At 43.9% G+C, this 19439-nt stretch overlaps 3 protein-coding genes and 1 long non-coding RNA gene across 4 annotated transcripts; 1 reads left to right on the top strand and 3 right to left on the bottom strand.

Moving 5' to 3' along the window:
- Window positions 1-3589: 3589 nt before the first annotated feature.
- Window positions 3590-6889, bottom strand: drd1a (dopamine receptor D1a). The gene is made up of 2 exons (XM_040173880.2): window positions 6431-6889; window positions 3590-6084 (listed from the first exon to the last, which is right to left on the bottom strand). Exon 2 carries the CDS (start codon window positions 5736-5738, stop codon window positions 4626-4628), a length of 1113 nt encoding a protein of 370 aa, XP_040029814.2. The 5' UTR covers window positions 5739-6084; window positions 6431-6889; the 3' UTR covers window positions 3590-4625.
- A 2608-nt stretch (window positions 6890-9497) lies between these two features.
- LOC144406334 (uncharacterized) lies at window positions 9498-10621 on the bottom strand. Its single transcript, XR_013467614.1, has 4 exons — window positions 10412-10621; window positions 10265-10309; window positions 10017-10145; window positions 9498-9893 (listed from the first exon to the last, which is right to left on the bottom strand). It is a non-coding gene; the product is annotated as an uncharacterized LOC144406334 (long non-coding RNA).
- A 2521-nt stretch (window positions 10622-13142) lies between these two features.
- Window positions 13143-15900, bottom strand: nek12 (NIMA-related kinase 12). Its single transcript, XM_040173852.2, has 2 exons — window positions 14332-15900; window positions 13143-13382 (listed from the first exon to the last, which is right to left on the bottom strand). The coding sequence occupies exons 1-2, from the start codon at window positions 15407-15409 to the stop codon at window positions 13171-13173; spliced, it is 1290 nt and encodes a 429-aa protein (XP_040029786.2). The 5' UTR covers window positions 15410-15900; the 3' UTR covers window positions 13143-13170.
- Window positions 15901-16191: 291 nt separating this feature from the next.
- Window positions 16192-19399, top strand: pin4 (protein (peptidylprolyl cis/trans isomerase) NIMA-interacting, 4 (parvulin)). The gene is made up of 4 exons (XM_040173913.2): window positions 16192-16367; window positions 16566-16633; window positions 18153-18272; window positions 18931-19399. The coding sequence occupies exons 1-4, from the start codon at window positions 16331-16333 to the stop codon at window positions 19087-19089; spliced, it is 384 nt and encodes a 127-aa protein (XP_040029847.1). The 5' UTR covers window positions 16192-16330; the 3' UTR covers window positions 19090-19399.
- Window positions 19400-19439: the final 40 nt, after the last annotated feature.

Raw genomic sequence — 19439 nt, 5'->3', positions numbered from 1 at the left:
CCTCGCAGATGGTTGACAAATTAAAGAAAATCTTGAGTGACGCAACATGATGGATGCAGATGCATTCATACAGAACCAGAAGGTTCATCGATTTAATCCGATAAAAATGATGTGTGTAATGTGATCTGATCACAGTCATCACTTAAAACGTTGCCCCCTACAGGCGTTTGCAGAGCTCTCCGTCATGTCATGAAAACACGTTTGCAGGGGAGGTTTGCTCTTCCTTTAATCTACAAAGCATCTGCATATTAAAATGTATATATTCACTTGTGGAAAAAGTGCATAAGTCAGGCTTTCCTCGTTTGTTGTGCCCTCTGTGTCTGTCCTCTTTAATAAATCTTTCTCTGCGCTCTCTCTCTGACGAGCCCCGTGTGATTCTCCCTCTCCCCTCGTTCCCTGGCTCCTTCCCCAGTGGTGGGGTCAAGGGCCCCTGTCCTCTCCACTGGGGCCGGTCGGAGTGACGAATGGCAACACGGCACTGCCAGCGGGCCGCAGCACCAACGGTAAACAGAGGGAGGGAGGAGGCGAAGACAGCCGGGGGGCTGTGATAAGAAAGAGAAATGACAAGTGGGAGGAAACCAGGAAGAGGAACGGAGGGGCTCGCTGTGCAGGGCTATCTCATATTTATTTTAATAGCTCTACATGAAATCCTTTTCATTTTGTATTAGTATTCCGCGGATTAGCAAGTGACAGACAAGGCGATGAGATTTCCTTACGATGAGAAAGTGCATGTTGCAGAAGGGGCCTCACGTAAACTTGTTCATCTGCTCCTTCACTTTCAGTTAAAAAGAATTATGGAGCGTCTGTATACCTGAGCAGACACGGACAAACCGAGTATTTCTTCAACCTGCAAAGTGGAAAGTGTCAGCAACAAGCTCAATCTCAATTATGCTTATCCCGGTGTCATCTGAGGTATTAAGCATGCACAATGCATAAAGCTCTGTCGCAATTACAATAGCTCTTCCAGTTATGAATAATGCATATTTAATGCAGAGTAATACAGATTATTTCAAACTGTCTATTTGCATTTTAATTTCGCGAGATCTCGACCGAGACAGAGGGTGGGAAGGAATTAATCATCGACATTAAGAATCCACTCTCACGTGACCCGTTGTGGCCCGTGAGCCGACGCCATGCGCCCGCAGAGGATCCTTCATTGCGGATGCAACAGCAGTCTGACTTTGGAGATACTTGTGGGTATTGTGATATTTACCGAGCATCCTTTGAGTTTCCTGTTTGAGTAGCCATTGCTTACGTAAGAGTCTGTCAGTTGCTTTGGCCCTTTCTTTCTCTCTCCCTGTCTCAGTAAATCATTCCCACAGGGCCAGTCATTAGCATCATCTGAGGTTGTCACGTGCACATCTCCTCCGATGTGCCAATCTGAAAAGACACCATCGCTTTTTTAGACTCTCGCGGGCTCCGGCGCAGCCAAATGAATGCTGAAGCAAACAAATTGTGTGTTTTTTCGCAGAGTGCGGTTGACATTGCAGGGACTCTGGGCCGGGCGCCGGTGCAGGTGATGGTAGCGCTGAGCCACGCAAACAAACACACACACACACACACGCAACCACAGACCCTGTCGCCACCTCAGCCATCACTCCGAATGATGTCAGTCCAATTAATTGTTGCTTCCTTCCCGTGGCATGCTTGAGGAGGTTTTGCAGAGGCAAGGACAGTCCCACAGAAAGTGAGCTTCAAAGGACAACTCGTATTTGTGCGAGACAGAGACACAGTAATCCCCACAGTATTTTGCACTTTATCAGATTTCTAATGAGCAAAGACTCAATTTGATTAAACAAATCGGTCCTCTAAATCTTTTGAGACTTGCCGTTTAATGAGAGTGCTTCACGACTGTGTAATCACTTTAAAGTGTTTATGTGCCAAGCCGTAGCAACTGTTTTCCGCGGAAATGCATCTGATTAAGAGTTTTATGGTTATTGAAGACAGGGCACATCTGCTGAGCGATTGATCAGGTCTTAGATTTTCATTTAACTGATCATTTATTAGAAGTGTCTGGCACATCGTGATGGGGATTATTTTAACGGACCTTGCAAATAATCCCGTGTTGTTGCTGCTCTGCCCTCCTCTTCCCATTTCAACCACCTCCATCTCGCTCCCATTAAATCATCTAATTAGGGTGTCAGTTTACAATCAACTATCTTGTATCAGCTGTGACACAAATGCATGAAAGGTGTTAATGTTTGCAACACTTCAGCCAACTGTTTGAAGGTTAAAAGCAACGTAAATGCGATGCATTAATTGAACAAAGCCAAAATGGGAAATAAGGTGCCAAAGTTCCTGGCTATTCATGATGCCAAACTGGTTTACTATCGATGGCGGTACAAGGCCAGACGCACCAGACACGTGAATGCCAGAGTGATGTCGGGGGGGTAATTTGGGATGTGAGACACAGCTGATTCTGGTGAGTTTCACCCTTTAGACTCTGGTGTGAGATGTGCTTCGGGGGGTTTGATCCGTGGAGGTCAAAGCTGTACAGCCCACCACACAAACACCACGCAGTCTATTTCACACATCTGGACACATGGACTTTTATTACGCTGCGAGACGCTTTGAGATGTTTCCACTGAAACAGACAATTCACCAAGGTTTCCTGTCATGGTTCATTCCGCAACCACTGTAACAAAACAACATGTCTTTGCTTGACAACTGCATGTTTTAAAAATATTGTTTGAGCCATGCGCAAACCTACAAATTGTTGTGTGACGAATGCTTACTGTAGCTAACAGATGAAGCAATGATCGATCGTGGCAATGCATCCTGTTCCACCACCACATTGACTTGAATACTGGTGAATCCACTAACCTGGTATACGTATATACACTATATATACTACATATATGTATATACTATAATTATTTAATAATTAGCTTTATTTTAAATGAAAGCAATGAAATGAAGAGCATAGACTATTGAGAATATTTAGATACATATTCGTGGAAAAAATATATCAAAATAAGGCCTTCGGGGCCTGGCAACCCATCCCACTGTATTTTCAAGTAAATTTATTTCAAATATTAAATATTAAAATTGAAGCTGGAAACAGTGCAAAAACGCATATTTCCACATTTCACAGCAGGTTTTTGTCCTCCTAGTCGCTTTGTTGTCTTTCTCTCTCTCTCTCTCTCTTTCTCACTCTCTGCCTTTTTGCTGCGCTTGTCTGCGCAAATTTGTCATTTTATTCTTAGGGTGAAGCCGTAAACCCCACTGCCGGCCCACCGCACCCCCCGTCTGCGGGTCATGATTTCCAGCTTGGGAACCACTAACTTAAACGCGTGACCATTTCTTAGGGTGGAGCTTTCTTTTAGGTGGCCGAAATACGTTTTGCTGTTGTCTCCTGACAACACCTGATACACTGACAAAACATTTTACGTATGCTGACTTTAGATGTCTTGGTTTTGTCGTGTGTCTTCAACAATCTGGCCTACGTGGGCGGACTTCTAACTGCTCTGACCGTCTGGCTGCTCCTGTTTCATGAGGATATCAGTGCTCCCAGAAGTCGGTTCTACTTTAGGGAGTACAGTGTTATCACAGCTGACATAGGAACGACAGACTAAACCACAAAAATGTGTTTTTTAAAAACAGAGGTTATCCTTTAATAATTTAACTCAACATACTAATTCAAACGGATTCATCATAGTTCAGTCAATGACAATTCTTCATCAGTTCCTAAAATGAGCACAAAAGTCAAAGACACCATGAGTCAAGCAAAACTTGTAATGTGAGACACTCATCGATAAAACACTGTCAAGCAGTGAAACGCATAACTTATGAGGTTTCTGTCGCGCCCATTTGGTTTAAAGTTATAATGGTTTGACATTGGGATGAGATATCAATTATGAACCACTTTCAGCAATGACCTGCTGTTCAACAAGCTGCATCTTTCACCTCTGTGTACATTCACTTCCAAAAGAAATTCAGTTCAGTTTGTCCTCCTCAGTGTCAACTTTTCAGAACGTTTCTTTAAAATCACAACACGAATGGGTCGAGCCAGATGTAAGATCAAATCGGCCGTCATTCTTTCTTTAACGTGAAGTCACGCGTGGGAGTACTTTACCTATGCTCATCTACGAAAGAGGCTGCTGGAGATGTAAACATAACGCGTGACGTCATTTCTTTGTGCTGTCATGTAGGTTTCTGCAGAGTGCACGCTGGGTGCTGCATTTACACTGAATTTGGAGGAGCGTGTTTTGACAGTGTTTGTGTTGGTCTCCGTGTGTGTGATGGTATTGAAGAGAGCGCTGTCTGACAGCATTAGGGTGCGTGCTGCCCATTCATGGGATTATCTGTCCCAGGGGCGTGTCAGCACCGCCGCGCTCCCTGGCACCGCGGCGCACCGTCTTAATCTCAATCCCTAAATCCCTTCTCCTCTTTCGGGAGCGTCTTCTGCATGAAGGCAGTGCTGCGGCCGCGGCGTGCGCGGCCAGCACGCTCCGATGCTCCCCGTGCGGCACGGCCACTCGTGGGGGTGGGTGGGGATACACGTTGGGGGGAGGGGGGGTCACCGTATCCATCAGTCCGCACGGAGGGCAGCGTTCCCGCTTGAAGTCGGTCCCACTGGCCTCTGCAGGAACGCTGGGACTTCGGCATTGAGGATGAGTCATTAGTCACTTCTTGTTTAGACTGACTACCTCGATGTTGTGGCCTCCCGGATACAGTTTGTGGCAGCCCAGCAGGATGGAGAAGGCCTTGCGGAAATCTGCGTTGAAGGCATAGATGATGGGGTTGAGGGAGGAATTAGCCCAGCCGAACCACACAAACACGTCAAACGTGGTGGGGCTGACGCAGGGGAAGGCCTCCCCTCCGCTCGAGCGCTCGCAGAAGGGCACCATGCAGTTTAGGACGAAGAATGGGAGCCAGCAGCACACAAACACCCCCATGATCACGGACAGCGTCTTCAGCACCTTGGTCTCCCTCTTGAACGTCATTTTGAAAGAGCTCTCGGACTCTGCGATGCTGGAGCTCCCGCCCATGCTGTCGTGGCGGTTCTTGGCACTTTCGGCCGCTCGCTCCAGGGCCGAGATCCGTCTGATTTGTCGGTGGGCAATGCGGTATATCTGCGTGTAGGTGGCCACCATGATGGCCACGGGGATGTAAAAGCTTATGAGAGAGGTGGAGATGGCGTAGGTCCTGTTCAGGCTGGAGTCACAGTTCTCTGGGCTGCGATAAGATGTAGCATTGAAACTTGAAGAGCCGGAGGACCCGGTGGGAGGCGTTTTGGTCTGGGCCTTGTGCCAGTTGAGCTGCACCGGGATGAAGGAAATTAGCACGGACAGCGTCCACGCCACGCTGATCATCACGTAGGCCACTTTAGGTGTCATCTTCCTCTCGTAGCGAAAGGGGCTGGAGATGGCCCAGTAGCGGTCCAAGCTTATCACACAAAGGTTCAAAATGGACGCCGTGGAGCACATAATGTCAAAAGCCACCCAGGTGTCACAGAAGGAGCCGAACGGCCAGAACCCGGCGATTTCCGTCGCCGCCTTCCACGGCATCACCAAGATGGCAACCAAGAGGTCTGACACGGCCAGCGAGATCACAAAAAAGTTTGTCACTTTGGAGCGCAGGTGCCGAAACTTGGTGACGGCGGCACAAACCAGCGTGTTTCCCAGCAAGGTGGTAAGGATGAGCAGCGAGAGGAAACAGCCGGTCAGGACGCGGCTCGACGGAGCCTCGTCCAAAAACCCAGTGTCGGTGACAGTTGTAAGGTTTATGATATCCATCCCTGAACATGTGTGGCAAGTTGATTTAAGTCATGCTGAAAAGCCGTGCGGCATTATATCCACGTGGATGGAATCTATGAGGTTCTTGTGCTTCAGCCTTGCCAACAATCTCCATGAGTACATCTTCTGGTGAATACTGAGGGGTGAGGTGTTTGAGGGAAACCCTCTCTGGGCAGGACATTTCCCCCCCGGCTTTTTGAATTAGATTAAACATTGTTTGAGCCGCAGAGGAAGTGGTCACTCCATTCCTCGGTGTAATGACCTGAGCTCTTCTGTCTGCCCAGTTTGTTCACAAATGCTGTAATGTTAGGCATCCTATGTCTGCCTACTGACGTCATCAGCGGTCCTGCGGATTAAAGGCATTAATTATCCAGCATAGGATACATCTGCATTGATTCAGATTATTGTTATTATCTCATCTAAATACAATTGTGTTGTATTGTTAAATGCAACACTGTGTGTAAAAATACTATACTAATTTTAGTTTCTTGTTAATGTAAGTTCTGATTGCAGCACACGCCACATGGCCGATTGTGCATCGGCATCCTGTTGTATCGATTTCAAAAAAATATGGAATTTTCCCATGAGAGAAATGTTGTTATTAACTGAGGTCTAAATAAAAAGTCTCAAATACTTGTCCACGGACTACACACGAAAACATAGTTCCCCTCCGTCATTTTAAGACTACTCACCTCGTCATACATTCGCTGGACTTCATAAAAAACGTCCCATTGCTTCAATAAGAACTTCGCAGCGTAAAGTCAATCCAAACGGCACCCAATCTCCATGTCCGACAAAGCAAACTAGAGAACAGCCCCAGTATGTCCTCGATTGGTTCCACATCGCTGACAATTAGACGACACCAGTATTCAAACGTCAATACCGACGCTCCCGCTGCGTCCTCGTGCCGCCTCCGCCGCGTCTGACCAAATCCCGGAGACCGCGCGCGCTCAGACCGGACGCGGCGCGCGGACGTTGCCCCATTCAAGAGAAAGTGAAGTAGTGATGAGAGCATGTGGCCCTTCGGCAACCAGATACAGGTAAAGTGCCATTAATGTACAGCACCGGAGATCAGGCCGCACATGCCACACAAGTCTTTTCTTTTTTTTGGAATGCGCAGGGATTCCTCTCAATTTGCCCCAGTGAAATCTGCCCAGCGGGTTATGGTTGAATTTAAATCGAGATACGTGTTATAAAACAGACTCAGGACAAAGGCCAAAGACGCGTGGGCAGCGGCGTGCTGAGGCCACCTGGTGGAGAAGGAGAATACTGCGCGTGTGATTTTAACTGCAGGGACATAAACCCCCATGTGAATGATTTTAATTCTCTGCTGGTTTATAGTCACTGATATGAGATTTTTCTTATGGAAGACAGATTTATGCTCGGTTGAGAGATGAGATAAAAACTCTTCTCCTTCATCGACCCGTGGCGTTTTCATGTGACGACCAATGTCACCTTCAGCCGCAGTCATCATCATTTATCTCTGCTCTGGCCGATGAATCGTGCACTGCTTGTAAAAATCTGAGCAATTTTTGTCAGCATGCCCGTAGTTGTTTCATGCAGTTCAGGCCGGTATCTTGCACTCAGAAAGAACGTGACATGCCAGCTGTCACCTTACATTGATGTAAGTAGTTCTGACAGGAGGAACTGAAACAGCTTTTACCCTTTCCCTTCCCAAGCATCCTCACTGAGGCATTTAAGAGATGTTTCACCCTCCATATCTCACTTATGTAATGCTCAATACAAATCATACAGAAATAAACTGACAGTCAATTGTACTATAGTGAGAGGGATTTCTCATTTAAACTATTACAAAAAAAGTCATTTCTAAGAATAGAATATAGCTTTGGATCGATCCCAAAGAAATAGAGGAGAACATTTGGAGCGAATTAGCGAAGTTAAATAACAAGAAATCATAAACTATTTTCATAATCCACTGATATTCCAACGCAATTATTTTTTCTTGTAAATATGCTAAACATTTTCAGCACTATTTGAAAGTATGCTGTGCATTTATTATAGCCAAAACAATGAATAGATACATGCAGAAAAGTCAACGCCAATACAATAAAATATTTCTTCCTGAAAAAACTAAAAAGAAACTGAAAAGAGAAACCGCTCCAGCAACAGCAAGTTTTCTGCTGAGTGAGCCTTTCAAGAATACCTTGACCTCGTGGAAAATCTATTTCCTTGCCAAGAGTTAGATGAAGGCGATTAACACCTCTCACGTTCTTCCATTGAGTATTGTCACAAATTCACCATCGTGTTAGTTTTTCTCCTGGCTGTCTGCTTGTCAAGTAACTCTACTGTCATTCTAGATCTTGTCATCAACAAGAAATGTATACGCCAAGTTTTCCAGCGTTTCTCGATTAACCTGATCTCCTGTTCTGACTTGGCCTGCCTTTTCCACCACAAATTCCCTGCCTGCCCCTTTTCAGACATGTCTGATTGCCATCCTGGTTCGAGAGGGAAAGCATAAGGTGTTTCCCCCTGTTTCCAGTTTTTATGTTAAAGTAAGCAGGCTGCAGGCTGTGGCCTTGTATTAAACTGACAAATTGAGAGGGATTACACACCTGTCTTTTTCTTCCTTTAACTTTAAGCATAATTACTTGTACGCCGCTTAATCTACTTTTTTTTAAGTAAAATATTTGTCATCATTGCATGTTCACATTATTTTGACATTATTTTATGAAAAGGTGGTATTCTCTTCCCTTCTCCGAGATATTTGTCGGGGATTCAAAGTGCTCCTTTGCTCCAAAGACATCAGCAGTAGAGTTCAAAGGTCAGAGGTGAGAACCGGGACTGACGGGAAAACTGTGTCTGCTTCAGGGTCTTTCCCCACTTGTGTTGAGAGGCGGGCTGCGCAAGAAGATTCAGCGATTTAAAGTGGCCTTTGTATTACGTCACGCAACCATAAAAACAATGACATCACAAACACTGTGCACAGTGTTTGTGATGGTGTGCGTTCAGAACATTGTTGTCATTGTTTTTATGGTTTCATGATTGTATTTATTAAAATGGCTCATGCTTGAAAGGACTTTGTGAATTGTGACCTTTGACAATGTGCTTTCTTCTCTTTTTCGATTGAGGAGATTAGAGATGTGACAACAGATAAAGGAAACTGCTGCTGACATGTCAATCACACGTCAATCACCACATGCTTAATCATGACTTGTTAAACTGCCAACACAACTTTAAGATCTCCCGTGAAGCTGGAGTCCTTTTTTAGCCAACCAGCCTCAGGACACACAAGAGCCACGAGTAAAGGACGCGCGGATGGCCTCCCGATTCACGGAGGGAGATCGCCGCAAACGTCGGTTTGCCGGTCGAGAGGTGCACAAAGTTGTGGAGGAAAATACGGGACAAATGTGTCCTTGATGAAAAGCAGCAGTGGTGATGCACGGGGCAATAAAGTCTATGATAAATAAATTAACAAACCAACGACTTCCACACACAAAGACAAAAACACGTTACTCCACCCGTTGTTCTGGCGGTGAATTGCTCTGCAACACACGCAAGACTTTTTGAACCAAGAATTAAAACGACGCAGGCGGCAGCCTTTGAGATGGCTGAAAGCAAAACCGGCTGTTTAGGAACCACACCCTCCCTTCACTGCTGCTACTTCCTCAAGGAGCCATGTGTGCGAGTACATAGGCCTGTAGATGGAATTACCCGTTTTTTCCCCTTCTTCGTGCATCCAAGCAGTGTAGCATTGGACCTTTAAGCATATCAGTGAATGATTTAGAAAAGGTCTCAACAAATGATTGAAGTAGTTTATTCATTTGACTGAAATATCTCTACTGAAATAATGTTTTTCACATAGTGAATATTACTTTGTTGCATCTTATTGACTGATTCATCATAGGAATCTGGTTTCCTGTAAATAAATAAATAAATAAATATGTAAACATAAATATAATGAATAAAAATAATTAGTTAAAACAACCTCAATTGGAAACTGTATTCAAAAATGCAAAAATTTGGTTCATTAATTTTAAAATAGCTAATCATCAATCACAGAAAAAACCCTGCATAAAACAATCAAAAAAGCCTTCATTTTTTCTTTAGGTTGTTTAGTTTCCGGAAGAAGTTGATATATGACTGAAAAGGCTTCATCTCCTTTCCTCGAAGCTTCGTGTAACATTCGGGGTGACCCTGGAAGAGAAAGGGTTCAGAATTATATTGCATCTGGATACCACTACTAATGCTGCAGTAACAAAGAGTCAGGGAAGACGTAATGCTGAAAGCAGATGCACGGGCATGGTGTTGTCGGCTTACCTGTTCACCCATCTTCACGGACCTCAGATTTGCCTGAAGTTCATGGAGAATATGCTGGTTGTCTCTGTGTACCGTCACATTGTCAAGAACCTGTTTCAGGTTCGTCACAAAGCGATTCACACAGGACGACTGCAATGAAAAGGAATGTACCTGTTATCACTTCATGTGGAGAACATGTGCCATTGTGAGCTTTGTTCAACATAACAAGAAAAGTCAACGTGCAACGGTTGAACGGGTGCAAAACTTACTAGATTTGGAGTTTTGCTCATATTTGGCAAGCGCATCAAGTCTGGCTGTGGGGACAAAGTGCATTGAATAAACCATAAAGCACTGAATATGTAGTATGTCAAATTATGACAGTCATTAAGGAACATGTATCAATGCGTTATACTCACTAATACGACTTTGTCGGAACGGAAGAGAGTGTTGAGACGGTTCAGTCTTATTATAATCTCCGAATTCAGCCCCATGTCTGACGTAGAGCCGTCGCAGAGATGCAACAGGACAACAAGGGCAAACACAGACTTCATTATCATGCAGCGTTGTCTCGTTCTTCTACTCTTCTTAAACAGCTTCTGTTTGTTGCGTTCAAGCGGTAGTGGTGTAGTGATTGCTATCTGCCCATCCTCTTTATATACTGGGGTCAGAGAGGAAAGGGAAGTCATACACCTACATGGAAATGGTTTTTTTCCTTGTTGCTTGTCAAGTGTTTTTTTTTAGAATCTAACAATTTTTTTTTTAATCTTTTAATTTATTTAGAAATACAAAATATATAAAATCTCAACATAAGAAACCACTATTTTAACCCTTAACTAGAACAAAATAGTCATCACCTCTGTTACGACTGAGTGGCAAACATGTATGCAAACATGGTATGTTGTTCATCTGCATTGTGGAGGACGGAGGATTTCAAGGTAACGTCGTTACCTTTCACACTGTTTGCTTGTCAACGTGTGCAAGTCCAAATAGTATTATAAATTTTGTGTTATAGAATATTAAATCTTTATATTGAAATGTATTCAATACGATAGCGACAGATTGAAACCTACAATGTTCAATAGTTCAATTGGTACTCAGAACTTCCTGTTAATATATAAAACGCAATATAACACGATTCCCTCTGTTGTATTTTACTTTAAGAAATCTCTTTAACTTTGTCCACGAATGGTTAATTGACAACTTCTCATAACGAAATCATCCGCATCACCATCTTGACAGAAAAGGCTGTAGTGTTAACCCTGTTTGTGGGCGAGAGATGACGCGGCTATTAACACTGTTTAGCCGCGTCATCTCTCGACCACAATCTATAAATATTTAATGATAGGTTGCCCTCTTTTTTTTAATTTTGGACTTCCCTAGGGTTAGGGATTTTTCTCGGCCCCCTAGTGCCCTCAGACCTCAGTTTCGGTAGCCGAAGATACTTTCGTAGATACTGTTACTGACTTTCCCCATGTACATTTTTATCCAAGCGCATTCAAACATGTTGGTGTTGTGATGGCAGATTTTGCACAGACAATCGTAAAATCAGAATAAAGGCTCTGAATCAAATATGTCTCCGTTTATTTTCTTGCAGGGAAAAAAGGTCACAACAGCTACGTGCTCAGCTGCTGAGGTAACTCAGCAAGTTCTTTTCCCATGGCCTCCCCATCCCAGCACTTAAGTTATTATTAACTTGGTTATACAATGACGCATTTTTAAGGGTTACATATATGTTTTGCCATTACAGTATAATCCCAAAAGAAGTACATCAACTTCATATGCTGAGCTACTCCTATAGTGCAACATTGATTTTTGTATTTATCATTTCGTCATTGATCTCCCCACTTTCAAGTTTGTCATTTCTTGGTGTTAAACAAGCCTTTACGAGTGAATAGTCTCACACCGGACAGGAAACACGGTGAGATGAGTTCATGTGCTGCTGTGGTGAATACAGGGAAAACACAAGGAATTACCTACATACATTTTTTTTTTAAAACGCCTGTGTAATTTTCTGATTTGTGATGCTATCTTTACTGCCACTTCATGACTCATGCGGCGTCTATCGAAGAGTGCTGTCACCACATTTTTGCTGTCATCATGGAAGTTAGGTGCGATACCTTTATCTTTTACACCATCGGTGGACAACGAATCAGATGAGTGTAAACGTGTCAATTTGAGGTGAATTGAGTGGAAGATTGGTGTAGTTCCGTGCACAGGAGGGGAATCTTCACAGTGACGAAAAAAAGGTGAGCAGATTTAAAGCCGTCGAAGGTCACATCTTTGTGACTAAAATACATACATGTCAGTGCATTTCGCTCAAGTTAACAAGTGTTGTTTAGAGGGATAGATAGTTGGATGGGACGTAGGCCCCTCGGGGCACCGATGCCTCAGAGTGGACGAGCACAGGCGCTCGCACAGTGCTTTTTAACCGCGTTAAGGCACTGACGGATGATGTATGCTGTACGCCATGTATGTGGCGGGACTTTCGGATCACATGGGAAACATTTCCAAGCTGGTTACCTTTTGCGGTGATGCATGAAGTGTTAGCTTCTGGAAAGATGAATGTGTGCTTGTAAATGTAACGTTAGTGGGTGAACCTGAGACTGCTGACTACGCGAGGGAAACATTTTGGTCTACTCAGGAGAGATGGCGTGTTGATAAAAGTTGTATTGTACATTTCCCTCGAGGCCACATTTAGCCTTTAGCTTTGCATATTCAAATCAACTCAAATTAAAATCATAACCACTTATGTATGGAGGGTGTGACTGTTGAGATAAGAATCTAGTGAGATCGGTTTCACAGATTACATGTCGGCCGCTCGTGGACGTCCACAATGCCAGAGAGAATCGGATTATATTCAATGCACAACCTTTTCTGGATAAGGCTGCAACGAGTTCATTTTGGAGATCAGAATGTCAACGGGTCAAATTAATACTGAAGTGAAGGAGCGTATGAGTTTATATCACATAAGTGCTAATATACAACGAGGTGACCCTTTTTGTTTTTGTTTTGTTTGTTTCGTCTCTAAGCCTCCTGAATGCAACCAAACCTGTGTTTACATTTATAAACCTTGCTGGAAGCTTCCGTGTTTATTTTTCCTGTCAGGGTAAGTCAGGACAGCATGAAAAAAATTCCTTCACTCCTATACTTTGCAATAATTGCGTCCTTTTTTTAATCAGCCCTTTTCCTTAAGTGCTTTTAGTGTGACCGTCAATCCTCCAGCATCACAGAGCTGAAACTCCTCCTCCACTCCGTCGTCATGCGGCTGCTGGGGAGCATCAGTATGAACCCGGGCGGCTTCGTCCTCATATTCTTCTTCCACTTCGGCTTCCTCAAAGTCATCCGGATATTCCACTTGCTCTGAGACGTCGTAAGTCTCTGAAAACACTATAAGCGAGAAAGGGAGGTTCAAAGCTTTGACCGGGTCCCACCATAGCGCAGCTTATTAAGGACCTATATTTCTTAATAGTTAGCTGTATAGTTAGGGTGCTTCTCTGATCTCAAATTGAGCAGGGCTGATTAGTCAGCCTGATCTCCAAAACCTGTTCGTAAAACTGGATACGAAAATCTTGAACATACAAATTCGTAGTGATACATACAAAATAAATACGGACTGCAACTGATGACGTCACCCTATTCATAGTGAATGGGGACCTGCACTTTGTGAAGTCTAACGATGTAAATGAAACGTGTTATGATTGCATTTTTAACGAGAAATCAATGTTAACTTGTAAGAATACAATACTATCCCTAACCCCCTCCAAAAATCCAACATGGCGGAGAGACGTTCACTCAAGAATCCGACATGGTCCGCCATGTTGTTCACTCAAGGGGCGTGGTTAACCACCGCCAGTTCGTATGTATTGTTACGAATTTGTATGTTCAAGATTTTCGTATACATTTTTACGAACAGGTTTTGGAGATCACGTTGGATTAGTTGAGATTTGGATAAAAAGTCACAATTACTTTCTAGGTAAAACCTTTTGAGGCATGCTAAATATAAAACCTGTGGTACCAATTTTCAGAGTCCCTATGGCCTTTTGTCAATTCTGACCTGGGATGACCTTTGAGAATTTTTCATTTTTATTTTTCAACTCAATTATTTTAAACTGGGCAATGTGTTGTCTTGAGTAATTAAAACTAGCTCCACCTCAAGTTACAACCGTGAAAAGTTCCTTACGGACTGATGTACTAGCCATCAATAACATTGTAACCGGCTATATAATAAAGTATCATAGAATCTGCCATTTTTCGTCAGAATTTGTAATTTTGCTGAAACTTCTTCTACTATTTAGTAGTTTGATGGAAGGTATTTCACTCTGCATTTCTACGTTACCGATCGGCTCATCAGAACTGCTCCTCGCTGGCGACGCCGGGCTCTCACTGCGCTCCTCGAGAGAGGAGAGACTTTCCTCTTCATCAAAGTCTTCTGTGTAGGAGTGGTTTTGTCCCCTGACACACAAGAAATCATTTTCGTCCTGCGCATCCCCGGGACAGGCCTCCGCGTGAGACGGGCCGAGAGCATCTGGCTGTAGTGTGGTGTCTGATTTTATTTCTTTTTTATTTAAGTCATCGCTTTTCCCAGGAACACAGTCGGTCACTGCGTGTTTGATGGCCTTCAGGTGGTCTTGCACGTATGCGGCGTTTAGTATCCAGGCAGCAGTGGGCCTGTTTTCTGGGTTGAGGCTGAGCATTCTCCTTACCAAAGAGGACACGTTGTCCGAATAGCAGGTAGGAATGGGATCGTACTCCCCTTTGGTGATCTTGTAAGACAGACTCAGGAGGTTTGTGGCTGTAAACGGAGCTCTGAGAGCACAGATCGTGTAGAGCAGACAGCCGAGAGCCCAGATATCAGACATGGAGCTGTACGGGACGCCCTGGCACAGCTCAGGACTGAGGTAGATGGGTGTCCCAACACAGGTGGAGCACAAGTCCGCCGTGTCGGCCATTACTCTGGATATTCCAAAGTCCCCCAACTTCACCACGCCTTGCTTTGTCAGTAACACATTTGATGTTTTGATGTCCCTGTGCAGTATTTTAGCCCCGTGTATGTAATTCAAAGCCACGGCGACCTGCACAAACCATCCCATCGCAGTGTCCTCGGGGAAAAACTCCAGCGCTTTCCTCCCCTTCACTTTGTCATCTAATGTCCCCCCATCGCAGTAGCTCATCACAATGCAAATGCACCCGTCGGTGTGGGCAAAGGCATCGTGGCATTTCACTACGTGGGGGTGCTCCAACGCACGGAGGATCTCGGCCTCCCGGAGGGCGGCGCCTCGCGTTTTCGCCGTCCCCGAGTCATCAACTCGGATCCTCTTGACGGCGCGCAGGCTGCGGGCCTCGACGTGCCTCATCAGGAACACGTCCGCGGTTCCTCCGCGGCCCAAAAACCGCACCTCCTCGTACCCCTCCATGCGTCCGTCTCGGGAAAACCGACGAGCGAATGTGGCAAAAGCGAACAAACGGTGTCGCGGCGTGGAAGCGCTTCGCTGGCTGTCAAAAGGCGTCCCCGGGCGTCTGTGTCGGGTCGCGTTCCCATGGTAACTGCACGCGCCGGTGGGAGTGGAACTACTTCTTTGTGCTGTTGCAAATGTTATGTTTGTGCTTACCTTCCTTGCTGTTCGGGGGACTACAGGTGATCAATAGGGGGTCGTCGTGGCGCAGGGGTAGAGAGGGTGGGCACCGCAAGGTTGGTGGTTCGAGTCCCGGCTGCCCCATGTCCCATGTCGAAGTGTCCCTGAGCAAGACACCTAACCCCGAATTGCTTCCCGGGCAAAAATGTAAAAAACCATGGGTTAAAAATGTAATGTAAGTCGCTTTGGATATGACCTGTAATGTAATGTAAAATAGCCTTTAATGTAGGTAGGTATATAGGTATGTAGGTATATTTGCAGCCCCTTTATGTGCCTGTCGTAGCTAAATTAATAAAGACGTTCCTGTTTAATATTAACTCAATGAATAATAACGTTTTAATGGCCTGACATAATTTTGAGGAGGATTTGTCAATGACAAAAGGCCAAGATAGACCTTCGACTGAACTTGACAATAATGACTTAAAGATAATATACCGCCATTTCCCTGCTTTTTCCAATTTGTAACACAATTACATTCAGGCACATTTACCGTAGACCTACACTATTTTATTTACCCTCGTTAGCGTGTCATTTGAGACTTCACGTTGAGTTACATTTCACTAGGTGGCGGTATAGATGACAAACGCCCGCAGCCAATATCTGTTGAAGAAGAAGAAACACGAGCTCAGTGCGCATGTCATGAGCGCATGTTGTTGCAGTGTTTTGCTATAATCCCTAAATTTCATTTAATGTTAATCTAAAATGCCACCAAAGGGAAAAGGTGGCAAGGGTGGTAAAGGTTAGTGTTCCATTGTTATCCCTCTGTTGTTATGTATGTGTTTTGTTTTGCTCAATGGCATTAACATCAACCTCAACCTCGGTAGCAGACAAAACTTCCATGTGATGACGTAACGTTAGCTAACTTGGCTCGCTAGATTTGATCGTGTTTCTTTGTGTGGCTTTTTAATTGTTTCAACGGTGTTGTCGCGTTGCGCAGGAGGAGCTTCCGGAAGTGCAGACGCTGAGAAAAAAGAGAAGGCACCAAAGGGAGGCACTGCTGTAAAGGTAACGTTCACAGGGCTTCCATGAGTGACATTTAACCAACACGACATGTGAATCAATACAGACCATCTACATGTAGTTGTGTTCTAAAATAGACAATGAGGTCACGACCTGAGAAAAAATTCAATGTCAAGATTTTCCATTTATGCCCTTTTCCTCTTTATTTGAATAGTTTAAAAAATAGATCTAATTATATTTTGCTGAGTGAGGCCGAGTGCGAAAAGTGGTCCGTGGAAGGTTCCTTTTTCAGAACGGCCAGTCACATGATCTGTAGGCACCTTCCTATAATATGAACGGCAGGTCACATGATCTATAGGAACCTTCCTATAATATGAACGGCAGGTCACATGATCTATAGGAACCTTCCTATAATATCAACGGCAGGTCACATGATCTATAGGCACCTTCCTATAATATGAACGGCAGGTCACATGATCTGTAGGAACCTTCCTATAATATGAACGGCAGGTCACATGATCTATAGGAACCTTCCTATAATATGAACGGCAGGTCACATGATCTATAGGAACCTTCCTATAATATGAATATGATCTCTGTCCACTGGCTGCGGTCGGTTATCAGAACATTGGCCAAATGACCCGTTTCAGACAAATACAGAATCCCTTTGTGTTCATTTCTTAAGCCTCGCATTAAGACACATATCACTTTATTTAAGATGCTGCGCTCCTTGCAAGTCGCTGTGTTGTGCCAGATTCTCAATAAGGCGCAGGGGTTAGAGAAGGTGTGCTGGGAAGCACAAGGTTGGTGGTTCGAGTCCAGGCTGCCCCATGTTCCATGTCGAAGTGTCCCTGAGCAAGACACCTAACCCCTAATTGCTCCCCAGGCAAAATGTGAAAAAGCCATGGGTTTAAAGTGTAATGTAAGTCGCTTTGGATAAAAGGGTCTGCTAAATGACCTGTAATGTAAAGCTATAAAAAAACATTTACGGCAACCCCATGGTCACGAAGATACTCATTTAACGTTACATGGAGTTGCATGAGGGGGAGGGTCCATGTCGCCAGATACGCAACTGAGAACGGCTTGTGCCGTTCTGGCAAAGGAACCTGCCACCGACACCCGGAGGAACCGACCACCGGAACCTACCGTTCTGACAAAGGAACCTGCCACCGACTACTTTTTGCACTCGGCGCTACTGTGATCTTGCTTGTATATTTTTTATCTTATTTTAATCTTATATTGCATAAATTCACCAAGTCAAATTTCTCCATCTGTAACATACGTGGCAATAAATGGCTACTGATTCTGACATATCAGAGATATATTTAGTTCTGTGAAGATTATTCAAAGATTGTGTTGGTATGTCTCGACTGCTACTGAGGGAAAAAGCATCATGGCTGCTAAAATTCAGCTGTGCGTCAGAAAGAGCAGTAAGCGCCGGGGCCAGGGAAGTATTTGTGGATTTGGGAGCGCTGTCCACGTCATATGCTGTGTTCATGATCTAGTTCTGTTTTAATAGTTTCTTTCCAACCCCTGTTTTTTGATTGACTTTTCAATCCCCCAGGTCCGGCACATCCTGTGTGAAAAACATGGAAAGTGCATGGAAGCAATGGAGAAGCTGAAGGCTGGAGTCCGTTTTAGTGAAGTCGCTTCACAGTACAGTGAGGACAAAGCCAGACAAGGAGTAAGAACATTCACTCACAATCGTTTGTGCAGTTTTGGTCTGTATTTTTAACATGACTGTGTAATCTCTTTAATAGCTTTAAATGATTCAACCGTATTGACTGTAAGCTTCAACAAAGATGATCTTCTGCATTTTCTTTTCTACCCTGCACATATTTTTGACTGCATTTAGTTTTGGTTGGGAAGTCTTCTTTCGAATTCAGGTGTTTTTTAAGTGTTGGTGTTAAATATGACAACTCTTAAATATTCAAGAGAACATCTACATGTTAATGGGTGATTCATTCCAGACTGGTGAATAATAATATTTTACTTCCCCTTTAATGAGAAATTGGCTGAGCACTTATGCTATTTTTGACATTTGGACTGTACAACATTTCCTGCTTATTTACACTTGCACCACAACCACTCCACTGGTGTACTCTTGGGTACTCCCCATGAAAATAGTTCATGGGTTTGAACCATCACTGTACCATTTTTTTACCTGGCATCATTATCTGTGAACCAAGTGGGTCTATAGCATTTTTGCTAGAAGTTCCTGCATTGCTCACTGTTTTTGAAATCCGACTTTGTCTTTGTTGCTCAGCTTCACTCCCTGTTATCCAGGCTCCATATTAGGTCCATAATATGTCTTTACATCTTGATTGTTCTGATCATGACAGGGAGATCTGGGGTGGATGACTCGAGGATCGATGGTTGGACCTTTCCAAGAAGCAGCGTTTGCCCTCGCTATCAGTACCATGGATAAACCCGTCTACACCGACCCTCCTGTCAAGACAAAGTTTGGGTACCACATCATTATGGTGGAAGGAAAAAAGTGACGCAGGATGGCTCAGCATTTTGAAATAATGACATATACATTACACTGTGCTATATTGTGAGTTATTTTTCCTGATCTTACTGTTTTGATACAAGTTTAGCTTTTTAAGTTACAGAATATTTAAGAATAGAACAATTAAATGATCTTTGTGTGTCAGCTTTGTCTTTGTCGAATGTACACACCTTACTTAAAAATTCAAGGGAATACTCTTTCAGGCAAAACTTTTACATTTAAATAATTCATTGGCTATCATTTTCAGTCTGATAAAGAAATCAAACCACAAACGACCAAATAAATGTTTATTCACTCAAGTAGTACATATCGAGTTTCACTCCTAAAAATCTATGCTCA

This window comes from Gasterosteus aculeatus, chromosome 4 (genome assembly GCF_964276395.1).
Source record: "Gasterosteus aculeatus chromosome 4, fGasAcu3.hap1.1, whole genome shotgun sequence".
Taxonomy (NCBI): Eukaryota; Metazoa; Chordata; class Actinopteri; order Perciformes; family Gasterosteidae; genus Gasterosteus; species Gasterosteus aculeatus.
The sequence above is the reverse complement of the archived record's forward strand: the minus strand, read 5'-3'. Positions and strand labels throughout refer to the sequence as shown.

What these genes read in the sequence shown, in the direction of transcription:
- drd1a (XM_040173880.2), bottom strand. Translation starts at nt 5,738, where the DNA reads ATGGATATCATAAACCTTACAACTGTCACCGACACTGGGTTTTTGGAC.
- nek12 (XM_040173852.2), bottom strand. Translation starts at nt 15,409, where the DNA reads ATGGAGGGGTACGAGGAGGTGCGGTTTTTGGGCCGCGGAGGAACCGCG. An exon ending in CAGTTCTGATGAGCCGATCG is followed by an intron (nt 13,383 to 14,331) that starts GTAACGTAGAAA and finishes TCTCGCTTATAG; the next exon opens with TGTTTTCAGAGACTTACGAC.
- pin4 (XM_040173913.2), top strand. Translation starts at nt 16,331, where the DNA reads ATGCCACCAAAGGGAAAAGGTGGCAAGGGTGGTAAAG. An exon ending in AGGTGGCAAGGGTGGTAAAG is followed by an intron (nt 16,368 to 16,565) that starts GTTAGTGTTCCA and finishes CGCGTTGCGCAG; the next exon opens with GAGGAGCTTCCGGAAGTGCA. An exon ending in AGGGAGGCACTGCTGTAAAG is followed by an intron (nt 16,634 to 18,152) that starts GTAACGTTCACA and finishes TCAATCCCCCAG; the next exon opens with GTCCGGCACATCCTGTGTGA.